Source organism: Drosophila takahashii, chromosome 3R (assembly GCF_030179915.1).
Source record: "Drosophila takahashii strain IR98-3 E-12201 chromosome 3R, DtakHiC1v2, whole genome shotgun sequence".
NCBI classification, from domain to species: Eukaryota; Metazoa; Arthropoda; class Insecta; order Diptera; family Drosophilidae; genus Drosophila; species Drosophila takahashii.
Genome location: NC_091681.1, coordinates 18,582,924 through 18,605,857, shown reverse-complemented (window position 1 = coordinate 18,605,857; position 22,934 = coordinate 18,582,924). Strand labels below are relative to the sequence as shown.

General features: G+C 45.7%; 1 protein-coding gene across 1 annotated transcript; it reads left to right on the top strand.

Annotated features, from left to right (window-relative positions):
- Window positions 1–864: 864 nt before the first annotated feature.
- Dhc93AB (Dynein heavy chain at 93AB) lies at window positions 865–22,461 on the top strand. Its single transcript, XM_017152663.2, has 29 exons — window positions 865–1,269; window positions 1,708–2,528; window positions 3,294–3,446; window positions 3,512–3,723; window positions 5,025–5,266; window positions 5,330–5,612; window positions 5,677–5,942; window positions 6,006–6,457; window positions 6,576–8,152; window positions 8,388–8,660; window positions 8,934–8,963; window positions 9,100–10,041; window positions 10,191–11,237; window positions 11,402–12,114; window positions 12,308–12,660; window positions 12,755–13,578; window positions 14,608–14,969; window positions 15,031–15,187; window positions 15,255–16,604; window positions 16,668–16,837; window positions 16,907–17,404; window positions 17,465–17,975; window positions 18,033–18,203; window positions 18,268–18,584; window positions 18,646–19,060; window positions 19,621–20,622; window positions 20,683–20,831; window positions 21,781–21,913; window positions 22,089–22,461. Exons 2-29 carry the CDS (start codon window positions 1,805–1,807, stop codon window positions 22,251–22,253), a joined length of 13,491 nt encoding a protein of 4,496 aa, XP_017008152.2. The 5' UTR covers window positions 865–1,269; window positions 1,708–1,804; the 3' UTR covers window positions 22,254–22,461.
- Window positions 22,462–22,934: the final 473 nt, after the last annotated feature.

Genomic DNA, 22,934 nt, shown 5'->3' with positions numbered 1-22,934 from the left:
GTTTATAAGCTTATTGATTTTCAGGCTTGGCTGACTTGGCTTGCATAAATGTGCTGTGGTTTTGGTTTGCGTTTGGGGTTCAGTGAACCATCACCCAAGACACGAGACACATTCCGCGACCTAGGCCTTGTCCAATCTCTGCTGGAAATAGAAAAACTTTTACAGGCGGAAGTCATGCAATTATCTGTTGCTTTTTAGCCTTGTTTATGCACCTTGTTGCTAATGCAGCCACAAGTGGCTTGTTTTTGTTTACGACCACGTGTTGATGGCGCCTGCGCTTGGGGATGCCATAAAAAGGGGCGATAAATTATAGCAACTGTGAATGATTAAGTCGGATTGGGTTAACGCAGGAAATTCCCCAGACCAACTGTTGCGATTTATATGCAACAGTTCTTGGCGTGCTTGGAAACCATTTACCTTTACAAAACCCAACCATTTGCGGACAGGTGTTTGACAGACCTTTTAGGCATTTCGCGTGTTTGGTGAGTTGCAAGTTGCAGATTTAATGTGTTGCCTATCCCTTTTGGCATCTAATTTGTCATTTATTTTTGTTGAAAACTCAGGATGAGTCTTATTTCCAAAGGTTAATTCTTTACGTAACTACGTACTTAATCTAATTTACTACGTAACTACGTACATAATCTAATTTACCTCCCGCTTAAGAAATATTGTGAAAAATCACCTACAAGTCAAATTAAAATATGACAATAAATCGATTTATAAAAAAAAGTTAAAAATGATAAGTCCCAAAAAAAAATAGCAAAAGAAAAAAATGTCACTTACATTTTTAATTATATTGCGTTTAAAACACTGTCTGAAGAGTCCAAAAATATAAAATAAATGGAAAAGGAAATTAAAATTATTATGCTTAATTCACATAAATCATAAGGCTGTTACTAAGCCATAATGAAATATCACCTCTAATCTTAATTGAATAATGTTCACCTCCACTTGCTAATCAATTAGCACATAATCAATCAATGGAAAGTGTGCAAATCGAAGGAACTTAATTTGCAAATGGCGTGCATTTCACCATTAAAACGGAAATAAAGCGCAACAAATGGCCGCCGGCTTGGCAACCAACTTGGCAACGGGCATTATGGCACAGGAGAAATAACAAACAGTAGTCACTGGCCATAGGTGGATTTGAGGGGCAAAATCAACAACTCCTTAGCAACGGGTCCTGCCACGATCACTTTCGCACCGGAATGTGCGTGTCGTGTCGGCAGCGGAAATAACAACCCATTCAGTCGCTTACCAGCAGCCGAGGTAAGCAGTCGCAATTGGAAAAGGAAAAATCCGTGGAAAACCCTTTGGGGAAATCAATTAAAGCATATAAAATATGGAAAAAATTTTAAATTAATGTAGATTCAGCAAAATTATTGAAATTCTGGATGTGCTCAGTGAATTTAAAAAGATAATGCATATTTCTTTTGCTTTTAATTGGAAATATTTAAAGTAATGCCTCCTTGTGAGTTACGTAACTAGTGAAAATTGTGAAAAGTCTTAGATAACACTAAGAAAACCATAAAAAGGAAAATATAAAGTTTTTTTTGGCTAGTTCTAACCACAGCAATGAAACAAGATTTCAAAATTTTCGAAAGAATCCTATTGATTTGCAATTTTTATCGATTTTATATAGTTAGTTGTTAGTGGTAACAAGGTCAGGCAAACACTCAGATATGCATGTGCACCTCATCCCCACAGCAAACAACAGACAACAGCAACAACTAGACAACCTAAAAACCGGAGAAGGAGCAGAAGCACCACAGCAACCAAACACCCCACCACCCAGTGGGTCGCGATGGAGCCATCCACCAGCGCCGAGGCCGCTGCTGCAGCGGCAGCTGGTGGCCCGGATCCGCGCCTGGAGCTGATGGGCTCCTTCGTCATCAAGTCACTCAAACTGAAGCCAGAGAAGTGGACACGGGTCATCACGGTGGAGGAGCACAAGGGCATAATTAAGGAGTTTCTGGACAGGAACACCCCAGTTGTCCTCATCATCATACTCACTCCTGCCGCCCAGTTGGTTCCCTCCACCACCTTTCCACTGTCACAGCTAAAGAGCAAGGGTGTGTACTTCATCAAGCGCTATGCATTGCCCATTCCTCGAGAGGATTGCGGCAACTTCATCATCTACGGGGACTTGGCCACCCGCACCATTGACCAACTGTCCGCCCTGGTGGAGGAGGTACTGGTGCCCCTGCTGTCCAACGAGGACAACTACCGCAGCTGGCCCATAATGGTGGCCCAGGATGTGCAGAAGCATGTGCACAGCCTCAAGAGCACCGTGCACCAGGTGAAGGGCCAGGTGAGTGGAGAGACCATCCTGGCCATGCCCGTGGGCGTCGAGAAGATCGTGAAGGCGGCCAAGGAGCTGGTCGAAACGGAACAGTGCCAGTTCGATTTGTACCTGAAGAGCGCCATCGAGGGCGTCGTCATCAAGTGGGCCACCCAGATCCACGAGGTCATCAAGGAGAGTCCCTCGAACGCCTTCGCCAATGGCCAGAATCCCACTCCACACACGGGTGAGTACGACTCGGTGATTTGATGACTCGCTGACTCGGTGCCATGTGTGCCGGTTTTATTTTTGGCTCCCTCCATTTATTATTTATTGATAAAATTCAAGTCTCCCCATATCCTAGCAACCCAGAAATTTGCATGTTCATACTCATCCAAAAGTTTGGTCTTCCTTTATTATCTGTTCACGAATGACATTCCGCGTGCATGCAATATTTATAATTTTACTACATAAGACCAAAGGGGTTCTTTGCTTTTGCTTGTGTTACGCGTTCACGTTTGACATTGACAATTGAGTTGATGGCTTGATGGGATTGCGAAAGCTAGGGATCTGATTTGCCTAATTTACTTACGATTTTTATGGTTTTAGTTGGGGGAAAAAGCGGAAATTTACCAGCAGACATAAAATCGATAGAAAAGTCCAGAAATTGCCTATGATATGTGTAATAAGTAAAAAAGATACCTAGAATTGAAATAGTTCGGAAGGTTACAAGATTATTTAGGATTAATAATTAATAACTGTTCAATAAAATTCCACAAAGAATTTAATTAATGCTCAATAGACCCTTCAATATTCGTTATTTACTTTTAAAATGGTTCGAGATTGTGTCTTTACTTAGTTGTTAATAACTTTAAACACTTTTTTGTTTAACAGCTAATTAAAACGGAAATAAGACTTAAATCCTTCTTTACCCTTACACTTTTACCCCTAATTAATAAAATTGACTTTAGATATTAGTAATCAGCATTGCTCCATCTATCTCCCCCAACAGAATTTTCATTTTGGAACAATCGCCTCAAGAATCTGTCATTTATTTACGACCAATTGCGCAACGAGCGGATTCGTGCCATGGCTTTGATACTGGAGTACTCGATGAGTGCCTACCATCCGTGCTTCCAGACCCTCTTCAAGAACGTCGTTACGGGTGAGTGTTGTGTGGTGGCGAAAAGCGAAACGAGAATTTGGCATGCCAATCGGTGATTTCCGTAGCTCTGGCGGAGGCAAAGGACATAACACTCTACCTGAACCCCCTGAAGCGCCCTCTCCAGCACCTGGAGGAGATTGATTTCGCCGAATGCAAGCCGCTGCTCATTCCGTTCATGAATACGGTGGGAATATTGTGGGGAAACTCGCGTTACTATTGCCAATCGGCGAAAATAACAGTGCTGTTGCAGGAGATATGCAACTTGATTATACATCAGGTGAGCTACTTATAACAGGGACCGTAATCATTATAAGTAATATTTTAAAAATTACTTTGTAATGATTACTTATCGATTTTTAATTTTTTAAATCAAAACTAATAATTATTTTTGAGCAAAAAAAATAAAAATCACAAATAATCATTATTTTTGAGCAAAAAAAATAAAAATCACAAACAATCATTATTTTTGAGCAAAAAAAATAAAACTCAAAAATAATGATTATTCGTGATTTTTATTTTTTTCGCTCAAAATAAAACTCACTAAGCAACAACTTTTAATCCTTTAAGGATATTGCCAATATTGTCCTATGTCCTTATAAAGGGACCCTAGAGCAACAATTGACAACAACAACAAAACGTATTTTACCTGTGTTTGTTGCAATTATTTAATATAAGGTCAACTGTTACATACAGATCAGCAGCAGCAGATATACACAATTACTAAAACAATGATTATAATGATAATGATAATCATCATAATGATCAACCAGTAGAGCAATTAGGTACATTAATTTTCAATTTATTATGCATTTATGTATTTATATAATTTTTATTTAATTTTAGGAATAACAATTTTGACAGCGACTCGCTCGACAAGTTGCACCTTTGGTCGGTTAGCATTATTTTAAGCGCAGAAAAGGCACGCTCTACGCTAACTTGGGTAGCTGGAACCGCAAGCACCACCTTAGCAAGCTGATATAAATTATCATTATAATCATTGTTTTAGTAATTGTGTATATCTGCTGCTGCTGCTCTGTATGTAACAGTTGACCTTATATTAAATAATTGCAACAAACACAGGTAAAATACGTTTTGTTGTTGTTGTTGTTGTCAATTGTTGCTCTAGGGTCCCTTTATAAGGACATAGGACAATATTGGCAATATCCTTAAAGGATTAAAAGTTGTTGCTTGGTGAGTTTTATTTTGAGCGAAAAAAATAAAAATCACGAATAATCATTATTTTTGAGTTTTATTTTTTTTGCTCAAAAATAATGATTGTTTGTGATTTTTATTTTTTTTGCTCAAAAATAATGATTATTTGTGATTTTTATTTTTTTTGCTCAAAAATAATGTGTAACAATAGAAGAATAAATATAACAATTAAAAATTAAAAATCATCAAGGATATTCATAGTGTAGCCTTAAAGGATAAAAACGTGCTAGTCAAGCTTGTTCTATGTTGATTGGAAGTGTATGATTTATTCATTTAAAAATAGCGAAAATAATCATTATTTACGGTCCCTGACTTATAATGGTTAAGAATTAAGGGAGTAGATATATTGTACAATTGATGTTTCAGGCCAAGCGATATTTGGATCCCTCGTCCATATTCCACAGCGATATCGACGAGGCCATGCAGCGACTCACACTGTCCATTCAGATACTCAAGTTCTTTCGGGAGCTATTCGACTACTACAAGGAACGACTGACCACGTTCTTTACGGAACCCGAGGAGCGGCCGCCGATTTTATGGACTTTTCATCCAAATTCAGTTTTCAAGCGCTTTAATGCCTTTCTCGAACGCCTCACCACTATACAATGGTGAGTTTTATTCCGAATAACTGAGTTCTAAGAGAGATTTTACTAATATTTGACTTTGCGAAGGTTCTTCTTTACTGTGATTGAATTCCTGAAATTAGAGAAAGTCGAAATCGGTGGGCTGCGGGGTCGCCAGCTCAGCACTCGCATCACAGATGTCTACGTGGAGTTTAACCAGTACTTCACGGCCTTTGCCTCGAAGAGCTACGATGTCCTCGATCCAGATGATCACGAGTTTGACGAGGACTTCAAGGGCTTCCAGACCCGCATTCTCGAGCTTGATATGAAGCTGGCGGCCATTTTGTGTCAGGCCTTTGATGATTGCCACAACCTGGAGAGCATTTTCAAGGTAGGTGTTCTTAAAATGTATTCTTATTTAAGTAATATATTTATATTATATTATTATCCCGTAGCTCATTAGCATTGTGGGCAGCGTACTCGATCGTCCCAAGATCAAAGAGGAGTTTACCCAGCGTTATGCCGAAATAGTGCGGATGCTGGATGATGAAATGACCGTTTGCGAGTCCATCTATGACAAGCAGATGGAACTGAAAAAGGTGGGGGATAACCTATATCCCAACTACAACTGTCCACCTGTGGCCGCCTTTATACGCTGGTGCCATCAGCTGGAGACGAGAATCACAGCTCCAGTCAAGCACTTCAAGGCTTTGCAGCATGAGTGAGTTTATAGTTAATAATAACCAGCATGATTTGAACTACACTAATCTTAAATCTCTTACAGAATCACCAAGACAGAGAAATCCCTGGAAATAGTGGAGCGCTACGAGGTGCTCATGGTAAAATTGGGATCCTGCAAGACGCAGTTTTTCGACGACTGGGCCGAGCAATTGGACGGGCAAATCGAAGAGAATCTCAAGAAGTCCCTCATAGCCCGCGATCGTCGTCACAATTCACTGATCCTGAACTTCAGCGCCGCTCTGTTCTCCATTCTGCGGGAGGTGCACTACATGCAGCAGATGAAGATCGACGGGATTCCTCAGATAGCCATAGACTTTGCCGAAAAGAGCGACGTCTTCCGATCCTACACGCTGAACCTGGAGAAGACCATCGACTGGTACAACAGCATTCAGGAAGGCAGCTCGCCAGTGGAACTCAGGCTGATCGAACCCGAGATAAAGATGATTGATGATCTGGTGGAGATCGGCGTGAATCAGCTCGTTTGGAATTCATCAGGTGCGTCTGCTCAGTCAAATAGAAAATCAAATCAAATGTCTTAAGTGAACAAGTCAAAACAAATTATAGTTATAAGGCGGGGATTTTTAAAGAGATATTTTTTAAAACTTTTTTCCAGATATCTTAAGTTATCTGGACAAACTGCGCAAGCCGGTGGCCGCCCTTCAGAATCGCATGGATCACACGCAGGGAAATCTTCGCCAGATCCGGAAGATCATGGGCGTGTGGGCCAAGCAGCCGCTTTTCGAAAGGCGGGATTGCAAAAAGGACAGCGTGCTCTCGATAGACGAGCGTCCGGATCGAACATCCAAGCGATATGCCGAAATCCAGGCGGCCTCGATAGAGATCCACAAACTGCTCCAGGACAACATGGTGCAATTCGATATGGAGCGCAAACAGGACGACGCCGTGTGGCTGAGTTACGTGGACTTTGTCGATAATATCGTCTATGAAAATATCCTGCGCACCGTGGGCGTGAGTGTGGGTTATCTGGCGGAGAATATGGATCCGGAGAACAACTATGCTCCGCTCTTTGAATCGCGTTTGGAGCTGGTCGAGCCCAATCTGGTGTTTGTGCCTTCGCTGGACCCCGAGGATCCGATGGGCTTTAACAACATGCTGATCGAACTGATGCGTGATATAATGAAAATGGGATCGTTGATCAAACGCCTAAAACCCAACGAAAAGCGGAACTACGTGGAGATGATAAAGGAGAATCAGGACATCATCGATATGCGTCGCGAGATCCTCAATGGAGTGGACCTTGTCATGGAGGAGGCCTCTCGATTCTGTCGCCAGTTCGAGCGGTACTCCTACCTCTGGCTCGATGATCGCGAGGAGTGCATGGAGTACTTCCTGGAGTACGGACGCATGCTCGATCCCGATGAGATAGAACTGATCCTGATCAACGATCCCAATCAGCCGCCACCGCAGCCCTGTCAACCCACAATCGAGGCTTTTCGGGAGCAGATCGACAACTACGAATCGTTGTTCAACGAGATCGAGGAAATTGGCCCGTTCCAGGTGTTCAGTTCGTGGTTCCAGGTGGATGTGCGCCCCTTCCGACAGGCCCTGCTCAATACGGTGTGCAAGTGGGGCAATATGTTCAAGGAGCATCTGGTGACGACCGTCACCTCCAGCCTGATGAACCTGAGCCACTTCATCCGCAAGGCCGACGAGGGTCTGCTGCAGACGGTGAAGGAGAAAGACTACGAGGGACTGGTCAGCATAATGGCATACCTGATGCAGGTGAAGGAACGGGCGGCCAAGACGGACGAGATGTTCGAGCCGATGCAGGAGACCATACAGCTGCTCAAGTACTACGACATGGATATTCCCGAGGAGGTGAACGTGCTGCTGCAGGAGCTGCCGGAGCAGTGGGCCAACACCAAGAAGATCGCCAGCACGGTGAAGCAGCAGGTATCGCCCTTGCAGGCCACCGAGGTGGTCAGCATCCGGAACAAGATCGCCCTCTTCGAGACGCACATCCAGCTCTTCCGCGAGGTCTTCAAGACGTACAATTTCTTCCGATTCGACTGCTATAAGCCCTATCTGCTGATGGACCGCATAAACGACGACATGTTCCTGTGCGAGAGCGAAATGCGGGACATCCAGGAGTCGGGAAGCCTGTTCGAAGTCAATATACCCGAGTTCAAGGTGCTGAAACAGTGCCGCAAGGAGCTGCGCATGCTCAAGGTACCGCCACTTTTGGAACACTTACCCAATTTCGATTCTCTTCCTTTTATATTTACCCGTTTTTGTCAGTGCATGTTTAATCTACTACTCGTACCAAATTTATGCATGCCACATGTGGAACTTTGAGCTTTTCTTTTTTCCCCCGCAAGTGATTTACTAACCTTAATCATTAATCGCTAACCCAATCCGTACTAATCCCCCCCGATTGTTCCAATAACTCTTTGAACTTGCGCAGCAACTTTGGGACTATGTCAATATCGTGGCCACCAGCATCGACGATTGGAAGACAACGCCCTGGCGCAAGGTGGATGTTGAAAATATGGATATAGAGTGCAAAAAGTTTGCCAAGGACATTCGGTTGCTGGACAAGGAGATGCGCCCGTGGGACACTTTTATCAATCTGGAGTCGACGGTCAAGAATATGCTGACCTCGCTCCGAGCCGTCGGGGAGCTACAGAATCCGGCCATTCGGGAGCGTCACTGGAACCAGCTGATGAACTCCACCAAGGTCTATTTTGTGCTTCCCTTTTTTTAATATGATTCCTTTTTTTGAACTCTTCCGCCAATCCCAGATATTTGGCCTGATGTAAATAATCCGTGTAAATCTCTCTCCACTTCCCCCAGCACTAGAGCTTCCCCCTCCGAAGGGAGGCTCTTTTGTATAGCAATACCGTTTTAATCATTTTTCTTTTCCCAACTTGTTTCTTTTCCGCTTGATTTCCGGGTTGATTTGTGCCCGGCCCCAAACTGTACAGTTCTTGTAAATACCATTTCATTGCAGAGTCTGGCCGCCCTGCCCAAGGAAGTGACCGTAAGTGGCTTGGCCGAGTCCAGCGCATGTCTCAGAAAGAGTAGAACCTTAGTTGTATCCGTAGTTCCCACTGTAGTTGATTCTTGCACCCCCTATATACCCCGTTTCATAGCACTCAAAAGAGAACTTCTTATAGGTCAAGTTCATCATGGACCACGAAACGACGCTGGCCGAACTGTTGGGCCTGAATCTGCACGAATGCGAGGAGGAGGTGAAGAACATCGTCGACAAGGCCGTCAAGGAGATGTCCATGGAGAAGATCCTGCGGGATCTGAACTCAACGTGGACGGTGATGGAATTCGACCACGAGCTACATCCGCGCACTGGCTGTAATCTCCTGAAGGCATCGGAAGAACTCATAGAGACGCTTGAAGATAATCAGGTTTGCCTACAGAATCTAATAACATCCAAGTACATCGCCCATTTCCTCGAAGAAGTGTCCACTTGGCAACAAAAGCTTATGATCGCCGATCAAGTGATAACCGTATGGTTTGAGGTGCAACGCACTTGGACCCATCTTGAGAGTATCTTCATGAGTTCGGAAGACATACGCAAACAGCTTCCCGTCGATTCGGATCGATTCGATAACATTGACGCCGAATTCCGCGTCCTCATGGATGAGATGTCCGTCTCGTCGAATGTGGTGGCGTCCACCAATCGTTCCGGCCTAATCGAACGCCTGGAGCATTTGCAGAAGGAGCTTACGCTATGCGAAAAGGCATTGGCAGAGTATTTGGAAACGAAACGCTTGGCTTTTCCTCGCTTCTACTTTGTGTCCTCGGCCGATCTGCTGGACGTCTTGAGCAACGGCATCCAGCCGGAAATGGTCACGAAGCACTTGACCAAGCTCTTTGATTCGATTGCGCGCCTCAAGTTCAATCGGGATGAGTCCAACGAGATCAACACGGCGTCGGGAATGTACGCTAAGGATGGTGAGTACGTGGAGTTCAACGAGTTGGCCAGCATCCGAGGACCCGTAGAGGTCTGGCTGAACCGTATCCAGGCGGCGATGCGTGCCAGTCTGAGGCACTACGTCATGGAGGCGGTGATTGCCTACGAGGAAAAGCAGCGGGAACAGGTTAGTCCAGTTCTTATATTATGTCATTAGAGCTAATGTTTCTAGACCTTGAAAATAATCAGATATTAAGCATGCCTCAAAAAGGAATAATTTTTTTTTTTTTTTAAATTAAATAATATTAAATATCATATTTGCTTTCTTCCCATCAGTGGTTATTCGACTACCCTGCCCAGGTGTCCCTCTGCGGATCGCAGATATGGTGGTCCACGGAGGTGAACATCGCCTTTAGCCGGTTGGAGGAGGGCTATGATAACGCCATCAAGGACTACTACAAGAAACAGATATCGCAGCTCAGTCTGCTCATAACGCTTCTGCTGGGTGAGCTTAGCAAAGGCGATCGTCAGAAGATAATGACGATATGCACCATTGATGTGCACTCTAGAGATGTGGTCGCCAAGATGATTCAGGCCAAATTGGATTCGGGCTCCGCGTTTATGTGGCAATCGCAGTTGAGGCATCGCTTCGACGATGTGGAGAAGGACTGTTTTGCCAATATTTGCGACGCTGAATTCCAGTATTGTCACGAATACTTGGGCAATACGCCACGCCTGGTCATAACGCCGCTCACAGATCGTTGTTACATTACACTGACCCAGTCCCTCCATCTGGTGATGGGGGGAGCTCCAGCCGGTCCAGCCGGAACGGGAAAAACCGAGACAACCAAGGATTTGGGACGAGCCATCGGCATATCGGTCTATGTCTTTAACTGCTCCGAGCAGATGGACTACCAGTCCTGCGGAAATATCTACAAGGGCCTGGCACAAACGGGCGCCTGGGGCTGCTTCGACGAATTTAACCGCATCACCGTGGAGGTGCTGTCGGTGGTGGCCGTTCAGGTGAAGTCCGTACAGGATGCTATTCGCGACAAAAAGGACAAGTTTAACTTCATGGGCGAGATGATCAGTTGCGTGCCCACGGTGGGCATTTTTATCACCATGAATCCGGGCTATGCGGGCCGCACGGAGTTGCCGGAAAATCTGAAAGCCCTTTTCCGACCCTGCGCCATGGTCGTGCCGGACTTCGAGCTCATCTGCGAGATTATGCTGGTGGCCGAGGGATTCCAGGATGCACGAGTCCTCGCCCGCAAGTTCATCACCCTTTACACGCTTTGCAAGGAACTGCTCTCGAAGCAGGATCACTACGATTGGGGTCTTAGGGCCATCAAATCTGTGCTCGTGGTGGCGGGATCCCTCAAGGTAAGAAACATTCTGGGTAGGATATTTAAAATCTTATTTATTTACTTATTTTTTTTATTTATTTATATATTTTTTTTATTTATTTTTTTATTTTATTTTTTTATTATTATTTTTTTAAATCTTGTTTTCATCATAAGTTTAGTAGTAATGATTTCTCTTTTCAGCGAGGTGATCCCGGACGTCCGGAGGAGGAGGTGCTGATGCGCGCCCTCCGTGACTTCAACATACCGAAAATAATCACCGACGACATGCCGGTGTTCATGGGGCTGATCAGCGACCTGTTTCCCGCCCTGGATGTGCCCCGCAAACGTGATCAGGATTTTGAACGCACCGTAAAACAGGCGGCCTCCGATCTCCTACTACAACCAGAAGACAATTTCATACTGAAGGTAGTGCAGCTGGAGGAGCTGTTGGAGGTACGTCACTCCGTGTTCATCGTTGGCAATGCGGGCACCGGGAAGACCCAGGTGTGGAAGACGCTGCTGCGCACCTACCAGAACATCAAGCGGAAGCCGATTTTCAATGACTTGAATCCAAAAGCTGTGACCAATGATGAACTTTTCGGCATTATCAACCCGGCGACACGCGAGTGGAAAGACGGCCTGTTCTCGGTACTGATGCGGGATCAGGCAAACATAACGGGCGATCAACCAAAGTGGATCGTGCTCGACGGCGACATCGATCCCATGTGGATCGAGAGTCTCAATACCGTGATGGACGACAACAAGGTCCTGACATTGGCTAGCAACGAACGCATTGCGTTGACGCCTTCGATGCGTTTGCTCTTCGAGATCTCCAACCTGAGAACAGCAACGCCGGCAACCGTATCCAGGGCTGGCATCCTGTACATAAATCCCCAGGACTTGGGTTGGAATCCGTGAGTAACTAATAGGGGATTTTTAAGTCCAAATCTCACTTTAGTTTCTTTGTTATTCAAAATTGCCATTGTTATAACTTCTGAAATCGCTTTACATTCCTCTCAAAACAGCTGGAATCGGAACCTATTTAAAAAATTTATTTATCTTGAATATACATTACATTGCAATCCACTAACCCATCAATTTTTGCAGCTATGTAACCAGTTGGGTTGAAACGCGAAAAATTCCAGCCGAAAAGTCCAATTTGGTCATGTTATTCGATAAGTACATACCGCCTTCATTGGAAACGATTCGCGTGCGTTTCAAGAAGATCACGCCTGTCGCCGAAATGGCGCACATTCAAATGCTGTGCCATCTCCTAAACTGTTTTCTAATACCAGCGAACACGCCTGCCGACTGCCCAAAAGAATGGCACGAACTGTACTTTGTTTTTGCCTGTATTTGGGCCTTCGGGTCGGCCATGTTCCAGGATCAAGCCATTGACTACCGCGTGGAGTTCAGCAAATGGTGGGTAAATGAGTTCAAAACGGTAAAGTTCCCGCCAGGTGAGTGTTGCCCCTTGGAGTAGATGGCCATAACCCGTGATGACCTTTACGATTGCGACCTTCCTCCCTGTTTTATGCCGCTCTCCCCACGAAGGTGGAACAGTTTTCGACTACTTCCTGGACAGCGAGACCAAGACCTTCCTGCCCTGGACCGAGAAGATACCCAAATTCGAGCTGGACGGAGACCTGCCGCTGCAGGCTGTCATCGTGCACACCTCCGAGTCGATACGCCTGCGTTTTTTCCTAGATCTCCTGATGGATAAGAAGCACCCGGTGATGCTAGTGGGGAATGCCGGCTGCGGCAAGACCGTACTGGTGAACGAGAAGCTTCAATCGCTTTCTGAGAATTACGCTGTCACTGCAATACCATTCAATTACTACACCACGTCCGAGATGTTGCAAAAGATCCTGGAGAAGCCGCTGGAGAAGAAGGCGGGTCGCAACTACGGACCGCCCGGCAACAAGCTGCTCTGCTACTTCGTGGACGACATCAATATGCCGGAGGTGGATGCCTACGGAACGGTCCAGCCCCACACGCTGATGCGGCAGCACCTGGACTACGGCCACTGGTACGACCGGAACAAGCTGACGCTCAAGGATATTCACAATTGTCAGTATGTGGCCTGCATGAATCCCACCTCCGGCAGTTTCACGATCAATCCGCGCCTGCAGCGCCACTTCTGCGTCCTGGCTGTGAGTTTTCCGGGTCCCGAGTCCATCACGGTCATGTACTCGGCCATCCTGGCCCAACACTTTGCCAACGCGGAGCAGAAGTTCACGCCGATCGTCACGCGAATGACGCCCAACATTGTGGCGGCCACAATCGCTCTGCACAACAAGTGCCTGCAGGTGTTCCTGCCCACGGCGATCAAGTCGCATTACATCTTCAATCTGCGCGACATCAGCAATGTCTTTCAGGTGGGCTAGAAGTCCTTAATTATATTCGTTACAAAAGTATATAAAAGCTAGAAGGAAGCGATTCCGACCTTATTAAGTATATATATTATTGATCAGGATCACCAGCCGAGTCGATCTAGCCATGTCCGTCTGTCCGTCTGTCTGTCTGTCCGATTTAACTACGATTTACTACGGTTTACTACGATTTACTATGACTTACTACGATTTACTACGGTTTACTACGACTTACTACGATTTACTACGGTTTACTACGGCTTACTACGGTTTAATACGATTTACTACGATTTACTACGGTTTACAACGACTTACTACGATTTACTACGGTTTACTACGGCTTACTACGGTTTAATACGATTTACTACGGTTTACTACGATTAACTACGACTTACTACGATTTACTACGGTTTACTACGATTTACTACGACTTACTACGATTTACTACGGTTTACTACGGCTTAATACGATTTACTACGACTTACTACGATTTACTACGGTTCACTACGATTTACTACGATTTACTACGATTTACTACGGTTTACTATGGTTTACTACGGAACTTTTTTTTTCCAATTTTGAATTCTTTATTATTTAATTGTTAGGAAATAAAATGCCAATTAGTTGCCGTCTGACCGTCCGTCTGTATGAACGTTGAGATCTCGGAAACTACAAAAGCTAGAAGTTTGAGATTTCCCACACATATTCTTGGGCTTCTTTGGGCGCCACGCCCCCTCTAACACCCACATTCGCCCACTAACGATTTTAAAACTCCCACCCACACCTTTAAAGATTTCCGAAAAGTATAAATACAATTTTGTTGTGTATATTTAGACCTATCGAAATGTAGAAGACATTTTTCAAATCGGACCATTCATTAAAAAGTTATGAGCAATCAAAAAAATGTTATATATCCATCTCCCTCGCACTCCCTTCAGCTGAGTGACGGGTATTACATAGTCGGGACACCAACCCGACTATAGCGTTCGCTCTTGTTTTAAACTAGTTACTTACCAATGCCCGCTTCTCTTCCAGGGATTGCTGTTCAGTTCGACAGAGTGCTTGACGGGCTCCACAGATCTTATACGCTTGTGGCAGCACGAGACACAGAGGGTGTACTCGGATAAGCTAACCGACGATAAGGACATCGATAGCTTTACCAAAATGCAGCATGACATTGTCAAGAAGTCGTTCGAAGAAATTGACGAATCCGTTATATTCGACAAGCCGAATATCTACTGTCATTTCGCTGGAGGAATTGGTGATCCTAAGTACATGCCCATCAAGGGTTGGCCTGAGCTTCACAAACTCCTTCAGGAAGCAATGTCATCGTATAATGATCTAGTCGCTGCCATGAACCTGGTGTTGTTCGAGGATGCGATGATGCACGTATGCAGGTGGGTTTCAGATAATCTAATATGTTAATATCATTATACTAAGCACCCTACAAATTTCCAGAATCAATCGCATTTTAGAATCACCGCGTGGCAGCGCCTTATTGGTTGGTGTTGGTGGCAGCGGGAAACAATCTCTAGCGCGCTTGGCAGCATTCATATCCAGCTTGGAGGTCGTGCAGATACAGCTGAAGAAGGGATACGGAGTCAATGACTTGAAGGTTTATCCAAAGATACCCGATACTTGCCGATCCCAGGAATCCAATAATCTTGTTTTACCCCTTGCAGAATGAATTTTCAGGACTTTATCTCAAGGCCGGACTGAAGAACGTTGGCATTATGTTCCTAATGACGGATGCCCAAATACCTAGCGAGGATTTTCTTGTTCTAATAAACGATATGTTGGCCACTGGCGAGATCCCCGACATTTTTCCGGATGACGAAATCGAGAATATTATCGCTGGTGTGCGGAATGAGGTTAAAGGAGCGGGACTGGTTGATACGCGAGAGAACTGCTGGAAATTTTTCATCGACCGTGTTCGCAAGCAATTGAAGATAGTTCTGTGCTTTTCACCGGTGGGCTCAACATTGCGCGTCCGGTCGAGAAAATTCCCCGCCATCATCAATGCCACATCCATCAATTGGTTCCACGAATGGCCTCAGGAGGCACTCATATCGGTGGCCATGAACTTCCTCGCCCAGAACAAGGTGTTGCCGGAGAACCACCGCGATTCGGTGGCCAAGTTTATGGCCTACGTCCACACGTCGGTCAACACCACATCCAAGGTGTATTTGCAGAACGAACGGCGCTACAATTACACCACCCCAAAGAGTTATCTCGAGCAGATCAACCTCTATATAAAGTTGCTCAACCACAAGCACGAGGACCTGCAGTGCAAGATCGAGCGGCTGGAGAACGGACTGGAGAAGCTGCGATCCACGGCCCTCCAGGTGGCCGACCTCAAGGTGAAACTGGCCGTCCAGGAGATCGAGCTGAAGGAGAAGAACGAGGCGGCCGACGCCCTGATCGAGATTGTGGGCATCGAGACGGAGAAGGTGCAAACGGAGAAAGCCGTGGCCGATGAGGAGGAAATGAAGGTTGCTTTGATAGCCGACGAAGTGAGCAAGAAGCAGCGCGACTGCGAGGAGGATCTTCTCAAGGCGGAGCCTGCCCTGATGGCCGCCCAGGATGCGCTGAACACCCTGAACAAGGCAAATCTCACCGAGCTCAAGAGCTTCGGTTCGCCGCCAGGTGCTGTTACGAATGTCACCGCCGCCGTGATGGTGCTGCTAGCCCAGGGCGGCAAGGTGCCCAAGGATCGCTCATGGAAGGCGGCCAAAATCGCCATGGCCAAGGTGGACACATTCCTGGACTCGCTGATCAACTACGACAAGGAGAACATCCATCCGGAGATCACCAAGGCCATCCAGCCGTATCTCAAGGATCCGGAGTTCGAGCCCGAGTTCGTGCGCTCCAAGTCGGGAGCGGCAGCGGGTCTGTGTGCCTGGGTCATCAATATCATCAAGTTCTACGAGGTCTACTGCGATGTGGAGCCGAAAAGGAAGGCTCTGGCGGCGGCCAATGCGGAACTGGCTGCAGCCCAGGACAAACTGGCTGGCATCAAGCGGAAAGTTATGGTGGGTTTTATTAGAGTAGAAGTATAAGGATTTCATATAACACTCTACCCCTTACCGCTTTAGGGCCTCGAGGAGCAGCTGGCCAAGTTGACGGCGGACTTTGAGAAGGCCACCGCGGACAAGTTGCGTTGCCAACAGGAGGCGGATGCCACCCAGGCCACCATTGCCCTGGCCAATCGCCTGGTGGGTGGTTTGGCCAGTGAGAACGTACGTTGGGCCGAGGCTGTCAACAAGTGGGTATTCTTAAGGGTTATAAATTACAACCACTGAGTAACTCTGATGATTTCTCCCCCCCAAAACAGCTTCGTCAAGCAGGGCATTACGTTGCCCGGCGATATTCTACTCATTACCGCCTTTATTTCCTATGTCGGCTGTTTTACGAAAGGATTCCGCATCGACCTTCTACTCAAGATGTGGACACCCTTTTTGAAGAGCATTGATCCGCCCATACCCACAACGGAGAATCTCGATCCCCTTTCGCTGCTGACCGACGACACCACCATAGCCATTTGGACGAACGAGGGTTTGCCCAGTGACCGGATGTCCATTGAGAATGCCACGATCTTGTCCAATTCGGATCGTTGGCCACTGATGATCGATCCCCAGTTGCAGGGGGTCAAGTGGATCAAGCAGAAGTATGGCGAGGACTTGAAGGTGATTCGTCTGGGTCAGCGCAGCTATCTGGACATCATTGAGAAGTCCATCAACGCGGGTTGCAATGTGCTCATCGAGAATATCGATGAGAACTTGGACCCAGTGCTGGACTCTCTGCTGGGTCGAAATCTGATCAAGAAGGGAAAGTAAGTGGGGTTAGTCGAGGATGTAATCCTTTACCTCATTCTCCATAATTTCCCTTTCAGAGCTATTAAAATCGGAGACAAGGAGATCGAATACAACTCCAACTTCCGTCTGATTCTGCACACAAAACTAGCCAATCCGCACTACAAGCCAGAGATGCAAGCACAAACCACACTTATTAACTTCACCGTTACACGCGACGGCCTGGAGGATCAGCTGCTGGCGGAAGTGGTCAAGGCCGAGCGTCCCGATCTGGAGGAGCTGAAGGCCGATCTCACCAAGCAACAGAACGACTTTAAGATCATGCTGAAGAAACTGGAGGACGATCTGCTGTCGCGCCTTTCGTCGGCGGGTGAGAATATTTTAGGTGACACGGCGCTGGTCGAGAACCTGGAGACCACGAAGAGCACGGCTTCGGAGATCGAGCACAAGGTGGCCGAGGCGAAGATCACATCCAAGGAGATCGACAAGGCCCGTGAATACTACCGACCGGCGGCGGCCAGAGCCAGTTTGCTGTACTTCATACTCAACGAACTAAACACTATCAATCCGATCTATCAGTTTTCACTGAAGGTGGGTTGGCATTCACCTTTATTGGGATAAAATCCTTTTAATAACCTTTATCTACAGGCTTTTAGTGTAGTGTTCCAAAAGGCCATAGCCAAGGCTGAACCGGGCGAAACTTTGGATTTGCGTGTTTCCAATTTGATCGATTGTATAACGTATTCGGTGTTTCAGTACACTTCGCGTGGTCTTTTCGAATGCGACAAGCTCATCTTTGCCTCGCAAATGACATTTCAGGTGAGCAGTACCCCTCAGGACTTTACTAATTCCTTACTAATTTATTCCAATTCTCGGTTCCAAGATTCTACTTATGAACGAGGAGGTTACATCGGCGGAACTGGACTTCTTGCTCCGCTTCCCGATCAAGCCACATGTGACAAGTCCTGTGGACTTTCTGACCAATCAATCGTGGGGCGGAATATGCAGTCTAGCGTCCAAAGATGAATTCAGGAACTTGGACCGCGACATCGAGACCTCCTCGAAACGCTGGAAGAAGCTAGTCGAATCGGAGCTGCCGGAGAAGGAGAAATTCCCGCAGGAATGGAAGAACAAAACAGCTCTGCAACGGCTTTGCATGATCAGGGCCTTAAGGCCAGATCGCATGACCTACGCTTTGGCGTGAGTACTATTTAAAACTATTATTGTAGAATGGTTAAATATATAAATTACCTTCCAACAGCGACTTTATTGAAGAGAAGCTGGGATCTAAGTATGTGGAAAGCCGAGCCATGGAGTTCGCCAAGTCTTACGAGGAGGCCAGCCCCTCAACTCCAATATTCTTCATCCTCTCGCCCGGTGTGAATCCCCTCAAGGATGTGGAGGCCTTGGGCAAACAAATGGGCTTTAGCATGGATCTCGGTAATTTCCATAATGTGTCTTTGGGTCAGGGCCAGGAAGCCATCGCTGAGGCTGCCATGGACACGGCGGCCAAGCATGGCCACTGGGTGGTTTTGCAGAACATCCATCTGGTTAGAAAGTGGCTGCCGGTGCTGGAAAAGAAACTGGAGTACTACGCAGAGGACTCGCATCCGGACTATCGCATGTTCCTGAGTGCTGAGCCGGCCTCGACGCCCTCGGCTCACATAATACCACAGGTAAGTTAATTTAAACATCCATCAGTCATCAAAAACAATGTGATTTAAAATTGGAGGACGCAATATTATTTTGTGATCTTTAAAAATAAAGAAATATAATGATTCATGGAAAATAAATTTCACATTTTTGTATGATGAGTTCAAAGTACTTACTTAAGATTTTAAGACCGCTATAATCAATAACAATGTGATTTTAAATTGGAGAACGCAATATTATCTTGTGATCTTTAAAAATAAATAAATATGATGATTCATTGAAAATAAATTTCACATTTTTGTATGATGAGTTCAAAGTACATACTTTAGATTTTAAGACCGCTATAATCAAGAAAGTTGATAAAAATTCACAAAAACCCAAAATATAGTTTTTGGGAAAATTTTTGCGAATGAGTAATATAATCTATTAAACCTAAAAAGAATACCGAATTACTAAGAAATGCGAAATGGAATGTTAAGTGTTAAATGTTTTAAGATGAGCTCAGCTCCTGAAATAGAACTTGAAATTTTAAATACGATGGAATATCTAAGATGGATATATAAGATATTCCTTTCGATTTCAGGGCATCTTGGAATCATCGATTAAGATCACCAATGAGCCTCCCACTGGAATGTTGGCCAATCTGCACAAGGCCCTGGATAACTTTACGCAAGAAACACTGGAGATGTCCGGCAAGGAGGCCGAGTTCAAGGCCATCCTGTTCTCGCTCTGCTATTTCCATGCCGTGGTCGCCGAGCGACGGAAGTTCGGTCCGCAGGGCTGGAACAAGATCTATCCCTTCAACGTGGGAGATCTGAACATCAGTGTGTCGGTACTGTATAACTATCTCGAGGCCAATGCCAAGGTGCCGTGGGAGGATCTGCGCTATCTGTTCGGCGAGATCATGTACGGGGGTCACATAACGGACGACTGGGACCGGAGGCTGTGCATCACCTACCTGGAGGAGTATATGCAGCCGGATCTGGTGGACGGCGAGCTCTTTCTGGCGCCCTCATTTCCCGCTCCGCCCAACACCGACTACCTGGGCTATCACACCTACGTGGATGAAATGATGCCGGCAGAGTCGCCTTACCTATACGGATTGCATCCCAACGCGGAGATCGGGTTCCTCACCACCCGGGCGGAGAACATCTTCCGCACCGTCTTCGAAATGCAGCCACGGGACGCCGGGGCAGGCGGAGGGGCGACGGTGACGCGCGAGGACAAGGTCAAACAGATCGTCGATGAGATCATCGAAAAGCTGCCCGAGGAGTTCAACATGGTCGAGATCATGAACAAGGTGGAGGAGCGCACGCCGTATGTGATAGTGGCCTTTCAGGAGTGCGAGCGGATGAACTTCCTCACCAGCGAGATGAAGCGCAGCCTGAAGGAGTTGGACTTGGGCTTAAAGGGTGAATTGACCATTACGTCGGACATGGAGGTGCTGGAGAATTCACTGTTTTTGGATCAAGTGCCGCCCATTTGGACGCAACGTGCGTATCCTTCGCTCTTGGGTCTCAACAATTGGTTCATCGATCTGTGCCTGCGTCTGCGCGAACTGGAGACCTGGTCCACTGATTTTGTGGTGAGTGTTTGGGAATGTAAATTAGTTAAATAGATCACCTAACAATCCCTCTTGTTGTAGCTACCCTCTTGCGTCTGGCTGGCTGGGTTCTTCAATCCACAATCCCTGCTAACGGCGATCATGCAGAGCACTGCCCGTAGAAATGATCTGCCGCTGGACAAGATGTGCCTGCAATGTGACGTGACCAAAAAGCAGAAGGAGGAATTTACGTGAGTACCGCTCTCTTATTGACACGCAAATACCCAATTGACTCTTGAGGTGACCCCTTCCCGAGAATGTTTACACTCCCGTAGGCAAGTGATGCATCGATCTTAAAATCGCGACTGTCACAAATTCCAAGAATAAAAAGATCATTTAATGCTCACAGTTTCTATTGTAATATTCAACAAAGTTTATAAATAATTTTAACAAATTTATAAAATCTATGAGTTAGGATCATAAATAACTTATAAAAACCAGTAATAAAATGCTCATAATTGTTGTGTTTTTAGAATGTGTTAATTTAATTCCATTTATAGAACGTGCTCTTCCAATAATTTTCTCTTAATCTGCATTTAATATTTCTTGGTAATGTTTTTTTTTATTATATAATAAAATCATATTAATGTTTGGAAAAGAATCACCAGATTTAGATTAGCTCACAAATGTGATTTTTTCCGAAAGATAATCTCATGCTTTGCCTAGTCCCATCTGCCTCACAGAGATCTCGATTCTCCGTCGCATAATGTAATGTTGTGACATGTAATCAACGCTTCATTTCGTGCTGTAAAAAAAATCCAGCTGCGGCCAATGGCCAGCGAGCGGCTTGGAGTGGGTCTAAAAATAGCCGCAATGCTATTTCATAAGAGCTAATTTTAAACCAGCACTGGAGTATAAATATGTGAGACTTATTAATAGCCCGCAATTTACAATTGTCTATTTACTGATGGGCTGATGAGCTGATTGCCTATTAAGTGGCGCCCCGCCAGCCACGTTTCACATGGCGTCGCTGCCGGGCAAACAATGGAGTAACGCGGCTCCGGCGCGTCGTAGTCGGAATTAATATGTACTTTTGCATGGCGATTAGCATCGACACCCGCCCCTCTAATTGACTTTGGGCTAAGGCTATTGCTGTGGCTTTTGTTACATCCGATATCTGACGAGATCTTATAATTACAGGACGGCTCCGCGCGACGGCTGCTGCGTGCATGGGATCTTCATGGAGGGCGCCAGGTGGGACATCCAGCAGGGAATCATCATGGAGTCGCGCCTGAAAGAGCTCTACCCCTCGATGCCGGTGATCAATATTCGGGTGAGTTTGTAATGCAAATCGAAGGCGGGCAAATGCTAAAATCGGCGAATCGAGAACGGATCTGTGGCGTCTCAATGCTGCGCGCATGTTGGCATAAATTCGAAAACTAGATTCCAACTCTATTGTTCCACTTAATGCGATTCCGATTTCATATAACCTCGTCTATGTACTGCAGGCCATCACCCAAGATAAGCAAGATCTGCGGAACATGTACGAGTGCCCGGTCTACAAGACCCGCACTCGAGGCCCCACCACCTATGTGTCCAACTTGAATCTGAAGACCAAAGACAAGCCGGGCAAATGGATTCTGGCCGGCGTGGCCCTGCTCTTGCAGACCTAATTTATTTAACTTAGTACCCTCAGCTAATTTCGTAGAATTTATCTAGACTCTAATTAGTTCACCACCTAGAAAGACGTCTCTTTAGAACAATAATAGATTTAAGCTAGACCAATGTACCAATTCTCGTAGACTTCAAGTTTGACTTTCGATTGCTTCCTTATAGTGCACCATTTTGATAATAAAACACCTCCTAAGTAGACTTGCCTTAGGCGCACTAGCATAAAACCGAAATGAAAAGCTGGACTTGTTTTGCCTGGAATGTGGGGTAAACTGATAAACTGAGAATCCAAATAGGTAAGAATGCTCTTAATTCTTTTAGCAGTGACTTCATTTGTTTACCCAGCCATTGTTTACGTTTGGTAGGTAATACCCCATGGAAATCACCGTCAATTGATAATGTTCTTCGGGGCGAGGCGAGGGCGTCTGAATGAGTTGTGAGATAATCGCCAGACAAACGCCGCTGATAAGTCTGAAAATTCCAAAAATCTTAATGAAAATGCTAAATCAAAAGTGTCGCGTATCCATAAATAAAAGCCACTATACTATATGTATCGGGGGGAAGCAAAATTCAAATGATCAAAGAAAATTCATAGACATTGTCGAGTGGAGTGAACTCGTGGCCGTCGCAAATCGAAACTAATTTCATATTTTTTGCCCTGCTTCTTATTTATTTCGTATTTC

Coding starts and splice junctions, on each gene's coding strand:
- Dhc93AB (XM_017152663.2), top strand. CDS start 1,805: ATGGAGCCATCCACCAGCGCCGAGGCCGCTGCTGCAGCGGCAGCTGGT. Junction 14,970..15,030: donor GCGATGATGCACGTATGCAG/GTGGGTTTCAGA, acceptor ACAAATTTCCAG/AATCAATCGCATTTTAGAAT. Junction 21,914..22,088: donor TGCCGGTGATCAATATTCGG/GTGAGTTTGTAA, acceptor TATGTACTGCAG/GCCATCACCCAAGATAAGCA.